The sequence below is a fragment of the Nicotiana tabacum genome, chromosome 3, assembly GCF_000715075.1.
Source record: "Nicotiana tabacum cultivar K326 chromosome 3, ASM71507v2, whole genome shotgun sequence".
Lineage (NCBI taxonomy): Eukaryota > Viridiplantae > Streptophyta > Magnoliopsida > Solanales > Solanaceae > Nicotiana > Nicotiana tabacum.
In genome coordinates, this window is record NC_134082.1 from 129,077,647 (window position 1) to 129,097,060 (window position 19,414).

General features: G+C 43.2%; 1 protein-coding gene across 1 annotated transcript; it reads right to left on the reverse strand.

Moving 5' to 3' along the window:
- Positions 1-6,304: 6,304 nt before the first annotated feature.
- LOC107810257 (outer envelope pore protein 24, chloroplastic) lies at positions 6,305-8,990 on the reverse strand. Its single transcript, XM_016635011.2, has 3 exons — positions 8,595-8,990; positions 7,747-8,106; positions 6,305-6,548 (listed from the first exon to the last, which is right to left on the reverse strand). Exons 1-3 carry the CDS (start codon positions 8,793-8,795, stop codon positions 6,468-6,470), a joined length of 642 nt encoding a protein of 213 aa, XP_016490497.1. The 5' UTR covers positions 8,796-8,990; the 3' UTR covers positions 6,305-6,467.
- Between the last annotated feature and the right edge of the window lie 10,424 nt (positions 8,991-19,414).

The window sequence follows — 19,414 nt, forward strand, 5'->3', positions numbered from 1 at the left end:
CCGTATGAATAATGTACTGAGTATGTAAGGCACATAAATAAGTACATAAGAAACATGAAAGACATATAGAGTAAATGACTCAACTTGTAAGTCTGGATAGCTCTGTAAATCATGAAATAATTATAGTGTCACGCATATGCATATGAATGTCATGTTGTGCATAGGTACATGTTTCATAACATTATTAGGCCTCTGAAGGCATCCCATCATATCATCTCGGCCACTGTGGGCAAAATCATCAACGTATACCAACTGATCAGGTGGTGGTGCGTATATATATATATATATATATATATATATATATATATATATATATATATATATATATATATATATATATATATATATATATATAACGCCATCTGGTCATGGGTCAATGTGCATATATAAATGCATGAAATGCATATGAAATACGTTAATAAAATCTCTTGGTACGTCATAAGACCATTATGCCTCTAATTAATATCATGAAATAAACTTTACTAACTTACGTATTTTTGAGACCCATGAACAGATGATAGAATAATATGATACATGGGGAATCAAGAACATAAGCATCTCTAGTATTTCTACGAATAGAGTCATTTATGGAAGTTGTTCATTTGCTCGTTTCATTCGTGTCGTATTGATCATGCCAAAAAGAAAGAAGGGATAGCCTTAACATACCTTAGTCAATTCTCTTGACAATCCCTCTAGTACATATTAATTGCGATGAAACACGTAACGATGAGATTGAAATTGAGAATAATCCGTATGATACTCTTGAGAAAGATTGTACCGTACTACCTTAACATCGCAAAATCTCATATTGCTTAGAAATCTTTGTTGAATCGATTTATCCATGAATTGCTTGAAATCGCTTAGAATTGCATGAATTGCTTGAATTTCCAAAATCTACCGTACTTCGGAGACTTTTGTCATGAATTGCTTGAAAGACATATATCTCTTAATTTCTAAAAGATATGTATATCTTTGAATTTACAAGGCTTATGTTTCTTAAGGGATGGATATGACTCATGTACATGCGTCATTCCTTTATTAAAATGGAAATGACTTACTTCCTTAAGACTTGCCACATATAGTGACTTATGAGTCACAATTTTTGAATTAGTTTGCTGCCACATGGGGATATTTTATCTCAACCACATTCTTTAATTAATCATCACACCTCCTTAATTAACTAGGTAATATCCCATTACCCAATAATTAACCAATTATTCACAAAACTAAGAATTATCTCAACTTACTTAAAATACTACTCACTTTTAACATACCTTATACCCCTTACTATCATGGTCTTGTGGTACCTTGTATGACATTAGTCCATAAATATCGGGTATTATAGCTTTGACCGTATTTTATCCCAAAATGTCAAACTTCGACGAAACTCATTTTCTCCGATTTGCTTACCCTCTCACCTTCACAAACTAATTGCGATAAACTCTTTTGCCCACCTCAAGCTCTTCTTCCTTGGCATGGAGTAGCTCCCCAAGCTCACTACATCTGCGGATAGACCGCATCAGTTCCTCATCTCTCTTCTCCAACTCCTCCCCGGTAGACTGGGTACTAGCGCCCGCTCTAAGCTGCTCGTGCATCTCACAGCATCTGTTGTGATACTATCGATACTTTTCGGCCATCTTCAGAAAAATCTTGGCATGTGTCTCAGCCCTACGTGGCACTCTCGACCTCCAGCATGCAAGTCTAAAAAGGGGAAGAGAGAGAAGAAAGAAGTTAGTAAAGACAAAGGTCACAAAGCAAAGGAAACTAAAAGGAACTCACTCTTAGGCCCATCGCGGCCACACTGCATGACAACTCGGAGTCGCTGACATCCTAAAGAGCTCCGCTTTCAGCGGCGGAGCATAGAAGATCGAGTTGTGGCACAAAGTTCATCGTGTCTTGCAGCAGGTTGAGATCAGACGGAATTTTGAGTATTCGGGAAGGGCCTCCGACTCTTACTACAGTTCGGGTAAAGCCCTCCTCGAACATCCTCATGTCCTCAGGGTCAATGTCGGACTCGGATTCATAATCCTCAACCATGATGCCTTCCCCCCTCTCATTGGCTGAAAAGGGGGTGCGGTTCTACCGAGATGTTGAAGGACCATCTGAAACAACAACGGCGGCCTCGAAACTCCGTCTCTCCGCAACATTAGCCCCTTGAACACTCGCAATGGGCGTCGTCTCCACGGCTGGGTTGGCACCACCTCTGACTTCGGTCACCGCCGGGGCAAGGACGCCCCTCAAAGAAGTTTCGACTGGACAAACCTCTTCCAATACTACCCTTTGTCTCTTCAACGGGACCTCTCCACTACTAGAGCGGGAAGATTCACCCGTTGAATGAACTGCAGGAATCGAAATCTCCGGCTGAGTAACCTCCAAGCGTACAACTTCGGCCACAGGCTCAGGCCAGACAGTAGCTTTTGGTGCAGGCCAGGCAGCAGTCGTCGGCACAGGACAGACAGAGGGCGCCGGTTGACGGAATGCGAGCAGAGGATCCCTCGTCCTTCTCACTCATCTCCGACCTGTTAATAAGGAGGGATTAGATCATATAATGACAAGGTTGAAAAAACTATGAAACAGAGAACAAAACAAAACTACGACAAGCCGACTCACCAGTAAGAGGTTTGTGCCCGAACTTCTTATAGAAAGGTGCCCACTCACGAATCCCCACCGTGTGGGGGGTAATTGTGTTCACCTACTCGCAGATATTGGCAACTAGCGGGGGAGGTAGTCTCTCGGCTGCAAAAGCAAAAAACAAGTCCTCAGTAAGGTCGCTAAAAGGGAGACGATCGACGACCATCTTAAGAAAAAATCACAAAAGTAAACAAGGGAAAACTTACGAGTGAAGTTCCACATCTCTGGAAACCCTGCCGAGTTCGCCACAAGGTGCTCTGTCCGCACATAGAAGTTGCTTTCTCAAAAGTGGCGATTGTCCTTATCGTCCATCTTCACTACCAACTCTTGGTTCCTTGATGGCACATATGAATCATAATGCGAAGATGTGGAGCATGTGCCCTATGGAAATTCCTCGGCCGGCCAGCTTCGCATACTTGATGAGCATAAGAAAGATCTTGCACGCATACAGAGAGAGTTGAGCCGGGCACACTTCGTAGAAGCGGCAGAAATCCACTACCAGAGAAGGAAGGGGGAGTGTGTACCCGATGATGAAGGGGTAAGCGTAAAACGCGCAGTAGCCCAGGCGGTGCAAATGTACCATGTCCTTCCCCGCCGGCACCATTTCGATATGATCGGGGATACCCCACTTAGCTTTGAGCGTCGTGATCACCGAATCATCCATAGTGGAAGGAATGGGCTCTAGTTCATTTCCGGAAAGTCTATAAAAATCAGTCCTCGTCTTCCCCAGACGAGGAACTATCTCATCCACCGTTGGAAAATTCCACCACCTTTACTCCCTCTTCGAATAGGGATACATCACTTTCCGGCGCCGGAGCACCAACAGCTTTATCAGATTGGGAAGGAGCACTAGCCACTTGTCTTCCTTGATCGAAATAAACAAGAATGGTGAAGAAAATAAGGTAATTGACATGGCGAATTCTAGCGAAAGCAGAATTATGAAAGACTAGATAAGGAGGAGGAAGTTTGCAAAGTTCTTAGACAAATTGAAAAACGCAACAATCAAATGAGAGGTTCCCCCTATTTATAGGGACATAAATGTCCTGAACGGGAAATCCAAGAGCCGCCAATCAGGAAACGGAAAGGGCACAGGAAATGATACGGTACTTGGGAAACGTGCGCCATAATGACGCATAATAAGTATTCATGGTACCCTGAATCGATGTGATGATCCAACTCTGAACTGACATAACGGTCCGATGAAATTCTTAAAGCGTTACCTCGCCATAAAGACCTCGTTCCTCGCATAAAGATCATATTTCTCCTAACTTTTGAAATAACAGAATCCGCCCATCGAGCCCGCCAAGAGACGACCCCAATGGGCGGAGGGACTAACTGTATGGATCAAATCTGACCACAAGTGGGTTATCATTAAAAGGAATGGTAAGAGGTCGACCAAGACATAGTCGTGCCCATGAGGGCGTAATAGCGACGAGTATCTCGGCCACTGCCGAGGTCAAGCCATCAGAAGGCTTACACGACAGAACATATGTCGTAATACTTGGGCAGGTAAGGATGAGTACAGTTATGAGAGGGTATGTTGGTTAAAGATCGTTGGATAAAAGGAAAAATTGGTAATATATATGTGAGAGAAGAAGGCAAGAAAGAGGGGGGTTCCCGTCCGAGAAAAAGGAGGAACAATGTATCAAAGATGAGAATAGGAGAGGACCTCCAACAACAAAGCAAAGGCCTAGTTTGGTTACAACCTTTTGTAATCATCTTTGTTGAATGAATAAAGATAGATCTCATAGTTATCAACGACTTTCCCTCCTTTCCTTCTTTGCTTTCACAAGTACGAACAATGTATCAAAGATGTAAGCTTATCATTTATGTTTGATATCTTTTAATCATCTTAAGAAATGTTATATAAGTTCGACCCCCTTCGATTCTAATATTCAATATGCTTAGATATAGAGTTAATTACGTTTGGCTAAGATTTATCCTCCATTTTCTTTATTAATTGGTTTAACGAAAAGCTTAGCACTTTTTGATCAAATACTATCCATATATGATTGACATTGTTTCATAACCGTATAACTTGTTAGTAAACTTTATGAGGTGGTCACTTGTTAGATTGTTGTGCATCGCGCTTTGTTGGAGATAATGGGAGATCCCGAGACAGGATATCCCTGAGATATTGGTTTTATTATAGCCTCATTTCAGGCATTGACATGGTAACTAAGGAACCTGTCCTTTATATTACTCTTGAATACCACTGTAACTTATCGAGAATCTGAGGGTATATTGACCTGATTATAATCCTTATATAGTGTTAGATAATCCTGTCTAATGAAGTCTGATGTTTGGTATACGACTCAAGTGCTTGTTATATTGTACTTATGTGGAGTAACTTGCCAATATTCCCGTCTAATCAAGACAGAAAACAACCAAAAATTAATTAACGTCCTAAAGTGAAAAACACAGGAAAGGGAAAACGACTAAAGAAACAGACACGTTTACAAATGAAAAATGGAGCAGTATGCTACGTTAGAGACATCAGATCTGCAATGAAGAGACGACGGGAAGATCGAGTTTCGTGTTGGGGATTACCTTCACATAGAAAGAAGGTGAGTGTTGAGGTGTCTCATTGATTTTGTTATCAGATACTGGAGCTGCCTCACATATAGCATAAGATTATTTCTTTTTTTTGTTAATAAAAACAAGAACAACGACATGATGCCTATAAAGCTCTAGGCTGAGCGCCCAAATTTAAGGATGAGTGTCTAATTTAGAGGGATTGTTTCAAAATACGAATGAGTTGTCTCTAGTTCATCACTTGCACAGTAAGCTAAACAATAACTAAAACAGTAAGAAGTCACTAATGCTTATATTAGGGTAGGCTATCTACATGATGCGACTCATCCCCGGACCCTGCTTGAACGCGAGATGCTTTGTTCACTGGGTTGTCTCCCACATGTGAAAATATACTTGATGTTGTTGTTGTTATCCATATAGAGGCACATCCAAGATTTGAATTCTATAGGCTCACTTTTAAGTTTCTTAGCATTAAACTCATTACATTTTTATACTTATAGGTTCATATTTACTATTTGTTGAAAATTTAGTGAAATTTTACATATAAATTTATGCTCCGCGTCAAAAATAATGGGTTCGGATGAATCTAGAATCATAACACCAGATCCACCCCTGTATCCATAGCATAGACTGAGTAAAATAGGGGACTGCTAACCAAAATATATACAGATTCACGAATTTGAGAAGTCAGTGCATTAACCATTTTAGGCATTTTCCTTTGAGCTATAGATTGCTCAATGATGGTACAGATGAGCTTGAGGTGATGCTCGCGAGTTCTAATTATAAGCTGATTCCAAAGGCCTTCCAAATCAACTTAGGTTTGTAGAACAACCGTCCAAAGAATTCTAACAGATACACGATCTGGTAAAAGCTCATACTCATGCCATTCGACCTCATAAACTAGTCACAGATGTTCTGGAGGTGATAGGATCGTGTCCATCGTTAAGCAAAAGTATCGTGCGCTACAAATGTTTCAGATTGATTGTCTGCTCTAAAGAAACTATATCTCTGGCAAGATGTCGTACCAACAAATAAGAAGGGAGGTGATGTAGTTGCACTCATAAAAGTATATCCTTCTCCCACCAGTTCATTGAAATGTATCAATATGCGGAATTTGAATGCTGCTTAAGTCATGTAATTTCAGCTATGTAGCCACAAGAAGGGAGATGTTATTCATTAATGGAGAAATATTCAACTGAGAGGACAACAACTTTCTTTTTTGATTCATTTCAAAAACAGTATGCGTGACCAAGCTGGCCCATATGTGGCACCTGAAGTATAATCTCGCAGAAGTTTACAAGCTACATATCAAAATTCAACCTACTCTCAGCACTTAATGTTGGAAACTTGGAGTCTTCTGCCAGATTCACAGACGCAGAGATCTAGTAGACAAAAAGAGAAGCCACACATTAGTAACGGGATTCCAAAAATGAAACTTAATATGCAATGAACAGAGCTATATTTCAAAGCAGAAGAGTCCTAGTGTAAGCAAATTCTACTTCATATACACACAAATAGATAGTGAGTAGAAACATCAGCATATCATCAACAACAAGGCAAGTTAACCATATTATTATATAGCTAAGAGAAAGATAAAAGGCAATATCAATACCATAAAAAGTTGACTTTGTCCAGATCTCTAATGGTGGTATTATTTTGGAGATCACTTTCAGTGACAGAACCAAGGATAAGGTGCAAATCAGAAGTATCATGAAAAACATGAGGCCTGTTTGCCTTTTGCTTTCCCTGCTTGATAAATCAGCCGAACCAAGACAAGCTACATGGTTGACAAGAGAGGGAAAAGGCACACAAATATCATGGACCAAATCAACCCAAAGAACTACATGTCTCGTGTTTCAAGTACGGGCATGGTGTTGTGTATGACAATTAGTTATATTTAATAATAATAGAGAGAAAAGACGTTAGCAATATGACTTACTGTAGAATTGCTACCATTGAAGCCTAGTTTTATAGTAAAATTAATTTGTAACAACCACATTCTTCATTTATAACTCCCATAACAATTCTATCATAATAATTACAATTATAAGATAATACTAAATTGTTAAACACAACACACGGAGCCAATTGCATTGAACCACCAGGTCGTTATGGAGGTAGTGGTCATTTAGGTCTTTGAATTTAGCCACAATAAACCAGGAAACAAAAAACATGATTAAAAAAAGCATAACAGTATGTTGGACTATTGTGTATCTACTTAACTATAGAGAATGACGGAATGAATTGAGCTAAAAGGACGCTTTTATTCTAGTCCTATTTTAGGGTAGTTAAACTAAGTCTTGAGTTGCTACGCTTGAATGATTCTCAATTTTAAAACCAGAAGAACCATGTTAGCTAGAAAATGTGAATTCAAGTCGAAAATAGAATCAAAAGAGATATAACTGGGAAATAATCCACTTCAAGAAACTATTCATCTTATTTGGTTTTAACAATTCTCATGCCTTAAGAATTCAACTCGAAAGGGATCCTAAAAGATTAAATTCCATTAGTGCAATGAGAGGACAGAACCGCATTCATTACTACTACAATGCACAAGTCAAAATTGAAACAGTACAGTACCTTAAATCCTCCACTTAAACTGGAATTCCTAGACCATTCCAGTCCCAAAATCTTGCTTGAACTTTGATATGAAGCCTTGACCACATCATCCTCGTACACTCGCTGTGACACGGCAACATCCCATGAATTTTTGGCAGAATCATAGCTTGGCTCGAATGTAGTCAAGCCTCTATGCACATAACTATACTTTAACTTGCAATTACCAGAATCAAACCCATAATTCGCCGAAAATTTGTTAGCCGAGTCAATCACCAACGTCCCGTCCAGTGCAGTTCTATTGTCTCCCCTCCAATGAGTATACGTTAAGTTCAAAGGCTTTTCCAAAACACTCACAGTATTCATAAATTGAAAACGCACATCCTATTGAAAAACAGGACAAATGACAAATCTAGTCAACTTCTAGTAAGGTATTTGGATACTGATGTTGCTATGCACACCCTCTGTCCCAAAAAATCTACAGCAGTACTTTTCACTTTTCGAGATCTCTGACTAAGTGAAATTCGAGTACATTTTAATATGTTGCTATGCACACCCGCTAATCATTAGAATTTTTGTCCCAAGTTATCAATTTTAAGAGAATTACTAGTTTAGTACTCCCTCCATCCCAAAAAGGATGATACTTTTCAAATTTAAAGAGTCACTTTACCATAAAGTGAAAACCAAAAGGAATAATTAACAATTCGAAATATTTAAGGGTATATGAATAAAGTCGTGATCAAATAACAGCCTGTTTGACTTTCAAAATATGTACCTTTTTTTGGGGGGGACGGAGGGAATATGAGTTTGGATAAGCTAAAAAAAATTGCCAAACAAATTGAAACTGAGGAAGTAGGTGAGAAATACAGTACCTTTTTGGGGACGTCATAGTCGATAAGGAAAGAGCCAGGTTTTTCAAGGGAGAGAGAAAGACCTTCTAAAGAGGGGCCATTGACGAAGGTGGCATCGGTCATGTTAGCTTTCAGCTTGACAACACCGCCGTCAACGGTGACGGTGCCAATGGCGCCGCTTACGTCACCGTCATAACGTCCTCTAAGAGAAGCGCTTATCATCCTCCGTCCTCCGACGAATTCTAGAATAGCCTAGAATGGATTTTAGGCCGGGGAAGCTCGGCGGATAAAGGCTGAGAGCCGGGGAAGCGTTGAGGCCGAGGGTTTTTTGAGTGGATTTTTGAGTGGATTTTTAAGGGGAAAACTCTATTCAAGTGGAAGGAACGAGGGAAAGGCCAAAAACTCTATTCACTAGATAGATTTTGTGCCTCGACATTCTATAAAAATTACTCCGTTTGAAATTGAGTAATTTTATGATTTATTAGCAAGCGTTTGGAGATAAGTTTAGTTGAAACTTGAAAAAATAATTTTTGAAAGTTAAAATTATATTTGGACATGCATTTTATTTGGAAAAAATTTGAAGGTTTGTGAGTGGGAGAACAAGTTTCACCCAAAATCTACCCTAAACTAGATTTTGGGAACTTAAAAAATAATTTCAGAAATTTTTCAAAAATAAATCACTAATCTATGAACAAACAATGTTTTCAAAAAAGATTTGAAAAAATATTGCCAAAATGTATGGCCAAACGGGGCCTTAATCTTTTACGTCAGAGTATAAACTATAGTTAAAAGTTGAGAAGTGCTCCCTCCGTTAACTTTTACTTGTTTACTATTCTAAAAATAGATTTATTTTTATTTGTTCACTTTCGCATATCAAAAAAAATTATTTTTCCTATTTTTCTCTTAACATTAATTACTTATTCCAAATCATTTTCTAAATTCATTAAGACTATACACCTATTAATATGAGTATTATGGTAAATTATGCATTTTATTTATTATTTTTAAGGGGTGTGCAAAATCAATAGTGGACAAGTAAAAATGAACGAAGGGAGTATATTTAATCCTATGAATCCTTAAGAATGGTAGGGGTCGTTTGGTAGGGTGCATAAGAATAATGCTGAATATGATGATTAGTAATGCTGGTATTAGTTATGCTGACATTAGTTATACTGACATATTTTTTATCCATTGTTTGGTTTGATGTATTAAAGCATTGCACAATTTCTAAAAGAATTATTTGTTTACAAAAATGCCCTTAAAACCAGTCCATCACTCTATCTTTTTTAAAAAAACATACGTTGAGGAGTATTTTTGTATGCGACGAATCCAGGGGCCCGAATTCTCCATTGCAAGGCCATCTCGCGGTCATGCCCCTCGAAGCTCGGAGCCAAGGTCGAGACTCATCCCCGAGGTTCGTCTAGAGCTGATCCGAAGGGTATAGCATTCCGACTAATGTAGCGGGCCGCAACGAGCAAGGGGGAAGTTCCCAAGTCACGCGACTCGACCTGACAAGGCCGGCCTATCTGAGGCCTATTTTTGAGGCGTCATATCTAGCCATCCTATCTCTGTACTTTTATGGCTAACATGTTTTGTATTAAAAGAAATTCCCCTCCTATATAAAGGGGACTGATGTTGCTCCATTTTCTCCACAAGTGCAATAATATCTCTTTCTCTTCTCTTCAAAGTTGTTTATTTTCACTGGCCCGAGGCCTCCTTAACATTTATCGTTTTCTTATTTGTTCTTCACCATATCGTCCAATATTGGCAATATAGAGCCTCGCTTAATCATATCTCTGCCTGTTATCTTGCTCCCGATTGCCCGGGTAGCTCAAGCTCGGTTCGAGCGTTGGCCCCGAGGTCCCCATCGATCGGCTTTACATCCGGGCAACAGGCCCATTTGGTTTGATTACTGCCTAGCTTTAGCTCGCATTTTATCATTACACTTCACGTTCTTAGCATTAACTGCTTTAACAACTAGCTCGGAAATATATCACGTATTTTTAGAATCCCATTTACAAATTTAATTGTTGTTACCATTTTCACGGTAAACAGTTTGGCGCCCACCGTGGGGCTAAAAATAATGGTGATTATTTTCTTGTTGGTTTCGTTGCAAAAACGCAAGTTATATTTCACACTTCTTCTTACCCAAGATCTTCGCTTTCAGGGCAGGACGCCCGACTCAGCAGGTAAGATGGGAAACCGAGACCTCAAAAGCGACAAGAAAGTGGACACGACCAACCTAGAGTCCGGTGCGCCCCCGAGTTCAATCCAAACGAAATAGAGGGGTCCCCAGCATAGTGTCCACATGATTATCGGAGGAACTAACGATCTCCAAGGACCCATGTCCAAATGAACAAAAACATCCGCTACAGAAGAGGGACCAGCCCGAAAATGCTTATCCAAAGAACGAGGAAGACCTCGAGGCCATGGGGGGAACCACATAACGATGCGCTGGTGATCTCGTTTCTCTTAAACAACACAAGGATAAAGTGTGTGCTTGTGGACCCGGGCAGTTCGGCTAACATAATCAGGTCAGAAGTAGTAGAACAGCTAGGGTTTCTCAATCAAGTTGTCCCCATCCCTTGAGTCCTCCACGGTTTCAACATGGTCGGAGAAGAGACGAAAGGAGAAATCACCCTCCCGATCAACACATCTGGCACAACCTAGAGCACCGAGTTTCAGGTCATCGACGGTAACATGAGGTACAATGCCTTACTTGGCAGGCCTTGGATACACAATATAAGGGTAGTGCCCTCGACCTTGCACCAGGTAATAAGGTTCCCCACAAGGGATGGCATCACAACAATACATGGAGAATAGCAGGCAGCAAGGGAAATGTTCGCGGTCCACCATGAGACACTAACCCCCATACACTCGGCCTCAAACGAGGAGAGAAACATGTAGACTCTGGGAGATGACGAGGAATATTTCTTCGCCCCCCGAAATTTTGTCGCCCCCGAAGAATCGGATGCGACCAAGTCGACGGTTGAAGAGCTGGAACAAACTGTTCTGATTGAGAACCTCCTGGATCGCAAGGTATACCTGGGAACGGGGCTGATCCCACCTAGATATGACAGGTATCCCACCGGAAATAACCTCCCACCGGCTGAGCGTCAATCCTAAATTCAAACCCGTAAAGCAGAAGAAGAGATCGCAGTACGAGGTAAAGCATGCCTTCATCAAAGAGGAGGTAGCAAAACTTTTTAAAATCCATTAGGGAGGTAAAATATCCCGAATGTCTAGCTAATGTAGTGGTAGTACCAAAAAGGGGGAATAAGCTAAGAATGTGCATAGATTATAAAGATTTAAACAAAGCATGCCCCAAAGATTCCTTCCCGCTGCCTAATATCAATCGTCTGATCGATGCCACGGCCGGCCACGAGACCCTCACCTTCCTCGATGCCTACTCAGGGTACAATCAGATCCAGATGAACTCCGAGGATAGGGAAAAGACCTCGTTCATCACGAAATATGGTGCATATTGCTATAACGTGATGCCCTTCGGGATATAAAACGCAGGAGCGACATACCAACGCCTAGTTAATAAAATGTTCGAGCATCAAATAAGTAAATTTATGGAAGTATACATTGATGATATGCTAGTTAAATCCCTGCGCGCAGAGGACCATCTGACTCATTTGTAGGAAACTTTCAACATCCTCAAAAGCAACAACATGAAGCTCAATCCCGAAAAGTGTGTCTTTGGAGTAAGCTCGGGCAAATTCCTGGGCTTCATAGTCTTAAATAGGGGATCGAGATCAACCCCGATAAAATAAGGTCCATCAAAGAAATTGCAGTGGTGAACAACGTGAAAACCGTCTAACGGCTGACTGGGTGGATCGCGGCCCTGGGCAGATTCATATCAAGGTCGTCAGACAAAAGCCACCACTTCTTCGCCTTACTCAAAAGAAAGAGCAACTTCGAATGGACTCTGGAATGCCAACACACCCTGGGAGAACTGAAACGGTACCTGTCTAGCCCGCATTTGCTGCACATGCCCAAGGAGGATGAAACGTTGTAACTGTACCTGGCCGTGTCCGAAATAGTGGAGAGCAGTGTATTAGTTCGAGAAGAGAAAGTACGCAATTTTCTGTGTATTATGTAAGTCAAACCTTGAGGGACGCCAAAACCCGGTACCCCCATTTAAAAAAATTGGCACTCGCACTAATAGCGCATCGCACAAGTTGAAGCCTTACTTTCAGTACCACCGCATTTGCGTTCTATCGACTTACCTTCTCCGGAGCGTACTGTACAAACTTGAGTTGTCAGGTCGACTGGCCAAATGGGCCATTGAACTTGGAGGGTATGATATCGAGTATCAACCTCGGACGACCATTAAATCCCAAATCCTAGCGGATTTCGTGGCCGATTTTTCGCCATCCCTCGTCCCCAAGGTAGAGAAGGAACTTTTACTAAAATCAGGCACGTCCTCCGAGGTATGGACCCTGTTCACGGATGGTTCCACAAAAGTCAGAGGATCCGAACTCGGTATAGTTCTAAAGCCGCCCATCGGCGGCATAATCCGACAGTCCATAAAAACTACAAAGCTAACTAACAATGAAACCGAGTATGAGGCTATGATTGCAGGTTTGGAGTTGGCTAAGGGCTTGGGGGCCGAGGTCATCGAGGCAAAATACGATTCGCTCCTCCTGGTAAGTCAGGTAAACAGGAGCTACGAAACCCGGGAAGACAGGATGCAGAGGTATCTGGATAAGATCCAAGTCACATTGCGCCGCTTCAAGGAATAGACCTTAGTCCATGTACCCCGAGAGCAGAACAGCAAGGTCGATGCCCTGGCGAACCTGGGATCATCTGCTGAGGAGGAAAACCAGCTCCCCGAGGCTGTTGTCCAATTAATAAGGTCCATGGTCGAGGAAGGTCACGCGGAAATCAACTCCATCAGCCTGACATAGGATTGGAGAAACAAATACATCGTTTATCTGAAGGACGGGAAACTGCCCGCCGATCCAAAAGAATCAAGGGCCTTGCGAACTAAAGTGGCCTGGTTCTCGCTCGACGAAAACGGGGCCCTGTACAGGAGAACGTTCGATGGCCCCCTAGTAGTATGCCTGGGATAGGGCGACACGGATTATGTGCTCCGAGAGATCCATGAGGGCACTTGCGGAAACCACTCTGGGGCAGACTCCCTAGTCCGAAAAGTAATCAAGTAGGCTATTACTGGGATAGCATGGAAAGGGACGCTAAGGAGTTCGTTCGAAGATGCGACAAGTGTCAGAGATTCGCCCCCATGATTCACCAACCCGGCAAACAACTACATCCCGTTTTATCACCATGGCCATTTATGAAATGGGGAATGGACATCGTCAGCCCTTTGCCAACGGCACCAGGTAAAGCTAGATTTATTCTGTTTGTGACCGAATACTTTTCGAAATGGGTGGAAGCGTAGGCCTTCAAAAAAATAAGAGAAAAGGAAGTCATCAACTTTATATGGGAACATGTCATATGCCGGTTCGGGATACCTTTCGAAATAGCATGCGACAACGGGAGGCAATTCATTGGGAGTAAGGTAACACAGTTCCTTGAGGACAACAAAATCAAAAGGATCCTTTTAACGCCATACCATCCGTGTGCGAACGGCCAAGCCGAATCCACAAATAAGACCATCATTCAAAACCTGAAGAAGAAATTAGAAAATGCCAAGGGAAAATGGTGAGAAACACTAACCGAGGTGTTGTGGGCATATCAGATGACTCCAAAGTCAAGCACAGGGGAGACACCTTTCTCTTTAGTGTATGGTGCTAAAGCACTAATACCAGTAGAGGTGGGGAACCAAGCGCCATATTCCGGCACGCCAGCGTAAAGTCAAATCACGAGGCCATGGTAACGGCCCTCGAGCTGCTTGATGAAAGACGGGAGGCCTCGCTGGTTTGGATGGCCGCCCAGAAGCAGGAAATCGAAAGATACTACAACAGGAGAATGAACCTCCGATATTTCGAAATCGGAGACTTGATCCTAAGGAAGGTTGCTCTCAGCACCCGAAACCCCAATAAAGGGAAACTAGGCCAGAATTGGCAAGGGTCGTACCATGTTGTTAGGGTATCCGATCATGAAACCCTACAGGAGCCCTCAAGCAAGCATCGCACTCTTTTTCCCGCAATCGGGGTTTTACCCCGAAACAGGTTCCTTGCCCTACAGGATTTTCTAACAAGGTGCCACCAGCCTATCTCGTTTCAAGGTACATACATTCCTTTTATTTCATTTCGGATTAAGAACTAACCCTCATGCAGGCACTCAATCGGAGATACCAGGATATTAACACTACTAGGAGACCTCGAGACCCCCAAAAGTGCGCCCGTTGCACTCTTTTCCTTTGACCGAGTTTTTTATCCCAAAAAAGAAGGGGTTTTAACAAGGCAACGCCTGCAAATCTGCTTAAAGGGGAAACTCCACAGAATTTCTCGAAGCTACCCTTATGGCCAACTTGCAAGCGGCGAGGGGCATTTAAGCCACCCAATTCGAAGAAGGTGGAGAAAAACTAAGCAAAGGTTCCTACGGGGAGGTGATGTATAGGGCCAAACGGTCGATGTAATCAGATCCCACCAAAGCGGAAGCATGTACTATTATATCGGGCAATCAGAAAATACCCTTTTTCTCCCATGAAAAAAGAGAGAGGCTCCTTCTCGGAGTAAGGCAACATGAAAATCACCGAAGTAACCACACTCGACCAAAAATAGGTCAACTCAGCACAACAACACATGTATTGCACCAATGGATCAGAGAATATCTTCCAACATCTCATTCTCCAAAAAAGGGAAAGTCGCAGTATACTCTCGACAAAAACATCTCCGCCAAATACGTCCCGAGATACTCGGAGACTTGAACGGTCCAGTGCCCACACGACCCCAGGGTCGGAACCCCGGGCTTACAAAGCCCTCACAATGCAACTCCAAGTTCACTAGAAGCGGTCTTCAAGCCTAAACAAACTCGATAACTCAAAAACTATCGCCAATCGCTATGTAATGGAAAAATCTGAAACTGTAAGACCCTAGCGGGCAGACTCGGCATAACCAGATCTATTCTACGAGCTGTAATACCTAAATAGGCATGACAAACTGTAAGACCTCAATAGGCATGGCAAACTATAAGACCTCAGCAGGCATGGCAAACTGTAAGACCTCAACAGGCATGAAAAATCCCGAAGTTTAGGCTATACATCGTATTTGTAAGAATCCCTAAAGGGTATACCCTCGATGTAGACGCCTAAACTATCACTAGGGATCAAAAATGGCTACGCCCAAATGCATATAACTACGGTCAAAACGGCTGATACAACCAAAATAACGTGACTCGGGGACGCCCGACTGTCGCTAAAAAAAATCGCAGGCCACTACTCCGAATATACATCGAAAAGAATTGGTTAAAATAGGCTTCCCTCAATAGGAAAAAACGAGCTCTGGCCATGTCGACTCCAAATCGCAAGAGCGTTGATCTACTCGACCTACAAGTTATGAACCTTATGAGGTGCTCAAAACATCGCCGACAACGACTTGAAATCGAGGTTCCTCTCGAACCGATGACAGGTCAGGCAAAACTACTATAAGAAGACCTTAACGAGCGGAAACAAAGCCTAGAAAAAGCCCACGGGCAAAAACAGCATAAGAGCTATTGTCACCGGCTAAGCAAGCCTACGGGCCTCATATTGAAAGGTCTCTCCGACCAAACAACGTATGAGCCATTGTCGCCAGCTTAAAAATTAATAACTTGAGGATTAAAATGAGCTCGAATTGCGACCCGATTCGGAGACCGGATCCAAAATAGGTAACTATGCAAGCCTCCGGGCCACATACTAAAAAGTCTCAATGACCAGACAACATAAGTGCCACTGTCGCCAACCAGAAAATCATGGAAATATTAAGGGTCGATTACAGCTTGAATCGCAACGCGACTCGGAAACTGGACCCGGAGTAGTTAAATTGCAAAATACCTAAGGGTACGGCATAAAAGCCATATCAACCAGCCTAAACGGGCCACAAAGCTACATTAGGAATCCAAATCTCTTTCGCCAATAAGGGGAACAAAGCCACAGGATTTCTCCTTATACATATGCCAAAACAAAAAATACCATATACAGACAAGGATATCAACGGGAAAAAATAACATAGCCTAAACCTATTGCCAAATCGGCAGCTTCAAAAGCTGTATCTAGGCGGTTACGAATCCCCTGATAGTCCCTTCTCAACGGCGTCCTCTCTCTATGGAGATCCACCCTCATTTTTTACATTGCTCGAGCTGCCTTCCAATGTGCCCTCGATAGTTAACCTCCGAAGGTTCGGCCAAGCGCGGTCCGCGGCTCGAGGTAAAGCTGGGTCTGCCCCTCAAAGGTCCTCTCAACACAAGAATCTTCAGCGACCGCTCCTTCCCCGTGTAAAGATATAAGCGCCTCGGCCTCGGCTCTGATCCGAAGCAGTGCGGCCACCAGCTCGGAACGAAGACTCTTGTACTTGCCGCTATCCTCCATCGCATCCTGAAGCTGACGCTCAATCGAGGTGACTATCCTCCTAAGGCTATCCCTTTCAGAAACCACCTCATCCACATGGCGACCAAGTTCAAAGATTTCAGCATCCTTGGCCCGAAGCTCCCCTCTCAGTGAAAGTTTTTCCTTCTTAAACTGCATGAATCAGGGCCCAAGGGGTTAAAAAAATAGAATCCCACAGAATCTCAAACAATAATGAGAACAGGGGATGATTAACCTGTTCAGTTAAAAGGGCTTTCTCATGTTCGTGACGGCTCACCTCATCCTGATACTTGTCGAAGGCCTGATTATAAAGCGCTTCGACCTGAAATCACATAAAAAAAAGTTAAGGGAATGAAGATCGGAGCGGCCCGAAGCAACAAATGAGGATGGATAAAGTTACCCGCTCACAAAGCCTGCCGATCTTGCCGAAAATAGAGGAAGCGTTGATCTCAGAGCTACCCTCAAGAGTGATCGCCGACCTCCCGAGTGCGTCTCCGCCTTCGATCAGTGCTCCCTCCTCAGAAATATCCTTACGAAGCTCGTCTCGCCCTCCGGAAGATGGAAGTGTCTCCCCTTTTGAGGAATCAACAATAACCAACGGGCCAACAGGGTCAGCCAGAATGACCGCATCCCGTTCATCCCAGGTCCCCGATCGAGGCTCATTCAGATTTCCTACTAAGGGCGTCCTGGCTCGAGAAGAACTCCGGCCACCAGCCGGGTCAAAACCAATACTCGATATCCCATATGTTGCCTTGCCACCATAAAAACGGGCCGCGCCAGCATCGGACTCCTATTCGAAAGCATTTAGTCCATCGGCCAAATGGGCAATCAATCCCAAACGATCTTCGGAGGGTGCTGAAAAACTGCTTTCTCCCTCACCTTCAGCATGAGGATTTCTTGCCGCGCCGGAAGTCGGAACTGATGAATCAACCTTGGACTCCTCCACTTTGGTCCTTTTGAGCTTCGATGGCTCAGCCGATGCGCCCCTTTGCCTTTTCTTCTCCTCGTCAAGCACCGGGATGTCCCCTCTAATGGGTCGCACCTCCCTCGTCAGTAGGACTCCTCCTAGACCTACATAGATGCGGGGATCAGGCGCACAGAAAGGAAAGAGCCGCTGACAGCAAGCTGCGCTAAAATGTGCGATACGTCAAAACTCAGAACTTACCATGATATTTTGCTTCCCACCGGGTTCGGGATAAATCTCGCCACGCACAATCATTATACGGGCAGATCGAGTATAAATGGCCAACCCAACCCTGCAAATTTGGCACCGCTTCAGGATAGACCGCTGCAGCTAAAAAGACAAAGAAGAAACAACAGAGTCAGGGACGTAAGAAGAAATCATCAAAGGGAAGTAGAGGCCCCGCATTCATTTACGCGCGGTGTTCCACTTTTCAGGGAACGACATCCCTTCTGTTGGGATCAGATTAGACGTCCTCACTCGGACAAACTGACTCAGCCACCCATCATCCCCAAATTCCTTGGTACGGGCGAAAAGGGATCTCGGGGCTCAACAACGAAGCTTGATTAAGCCCCCGAGAAGGAAACGAGGGCTATACATCCGGATCAAATGATTCAGAGTGAAAGGCATTCCCTCTATCATGCTCGAATAATGCATGATCATATAAACCATACGCCAGAACGAAGGATGGATCTGACCCAGAGTCACCTGATAACTCCTGCAGAAATTGAGAACCTCAAGGTCGATCAGGGGCGAAGACGGTCCCGCCGATCCTAAAGTAAATGGGTAGGTATACACGCTCAGAAAGCCGGCCCTATGAGCCGTAATGTCTTCATCCTGAGCGGGAATCTCCACTAGCACGGCATTCCCCTAGCAACAATCGGCCCTCACTCTCCTGATATCCGTTAAAGAACTGATATATCGAGTTAGTGGCTCACGACGTCCTGACTTCGAGGAGGGTCTCTCGACCCTGAAATCTGAAGTCATCGCAAAAGGACCTAGGATGCACTCCTTGACACGGGGTGGAGCTGCTACTTCACCTTGGGAGAAAAACGAAGAAGACAAGCCCGCAACCTCCTAAGAAGCAGCGGTGGAAATATTCGTCATCCTTAAGAAAGTCCAAGAGAAGAAGAATATAGGGGAGGATCACGCTCCTAAAAGGAAAGCAATAAACAAAGGGAAAACAGACTTCACTAAAAGGTTCTGAATAGGATCCGAAAAGGAGGAAGCAAATATTTATAAGAGCATCATGGGTACATTAAAGGAAGCCAACTTCCACAGTCAATGTTGGAATCCGCAGTAACGACACACATAGCACGCCTTGACAGCCGCAACCGTTCTCAGGGACGCCAGAAGAAACAGGAGTTCAGAATCATTTCTCATCGCTTCTCGTCACCTTCA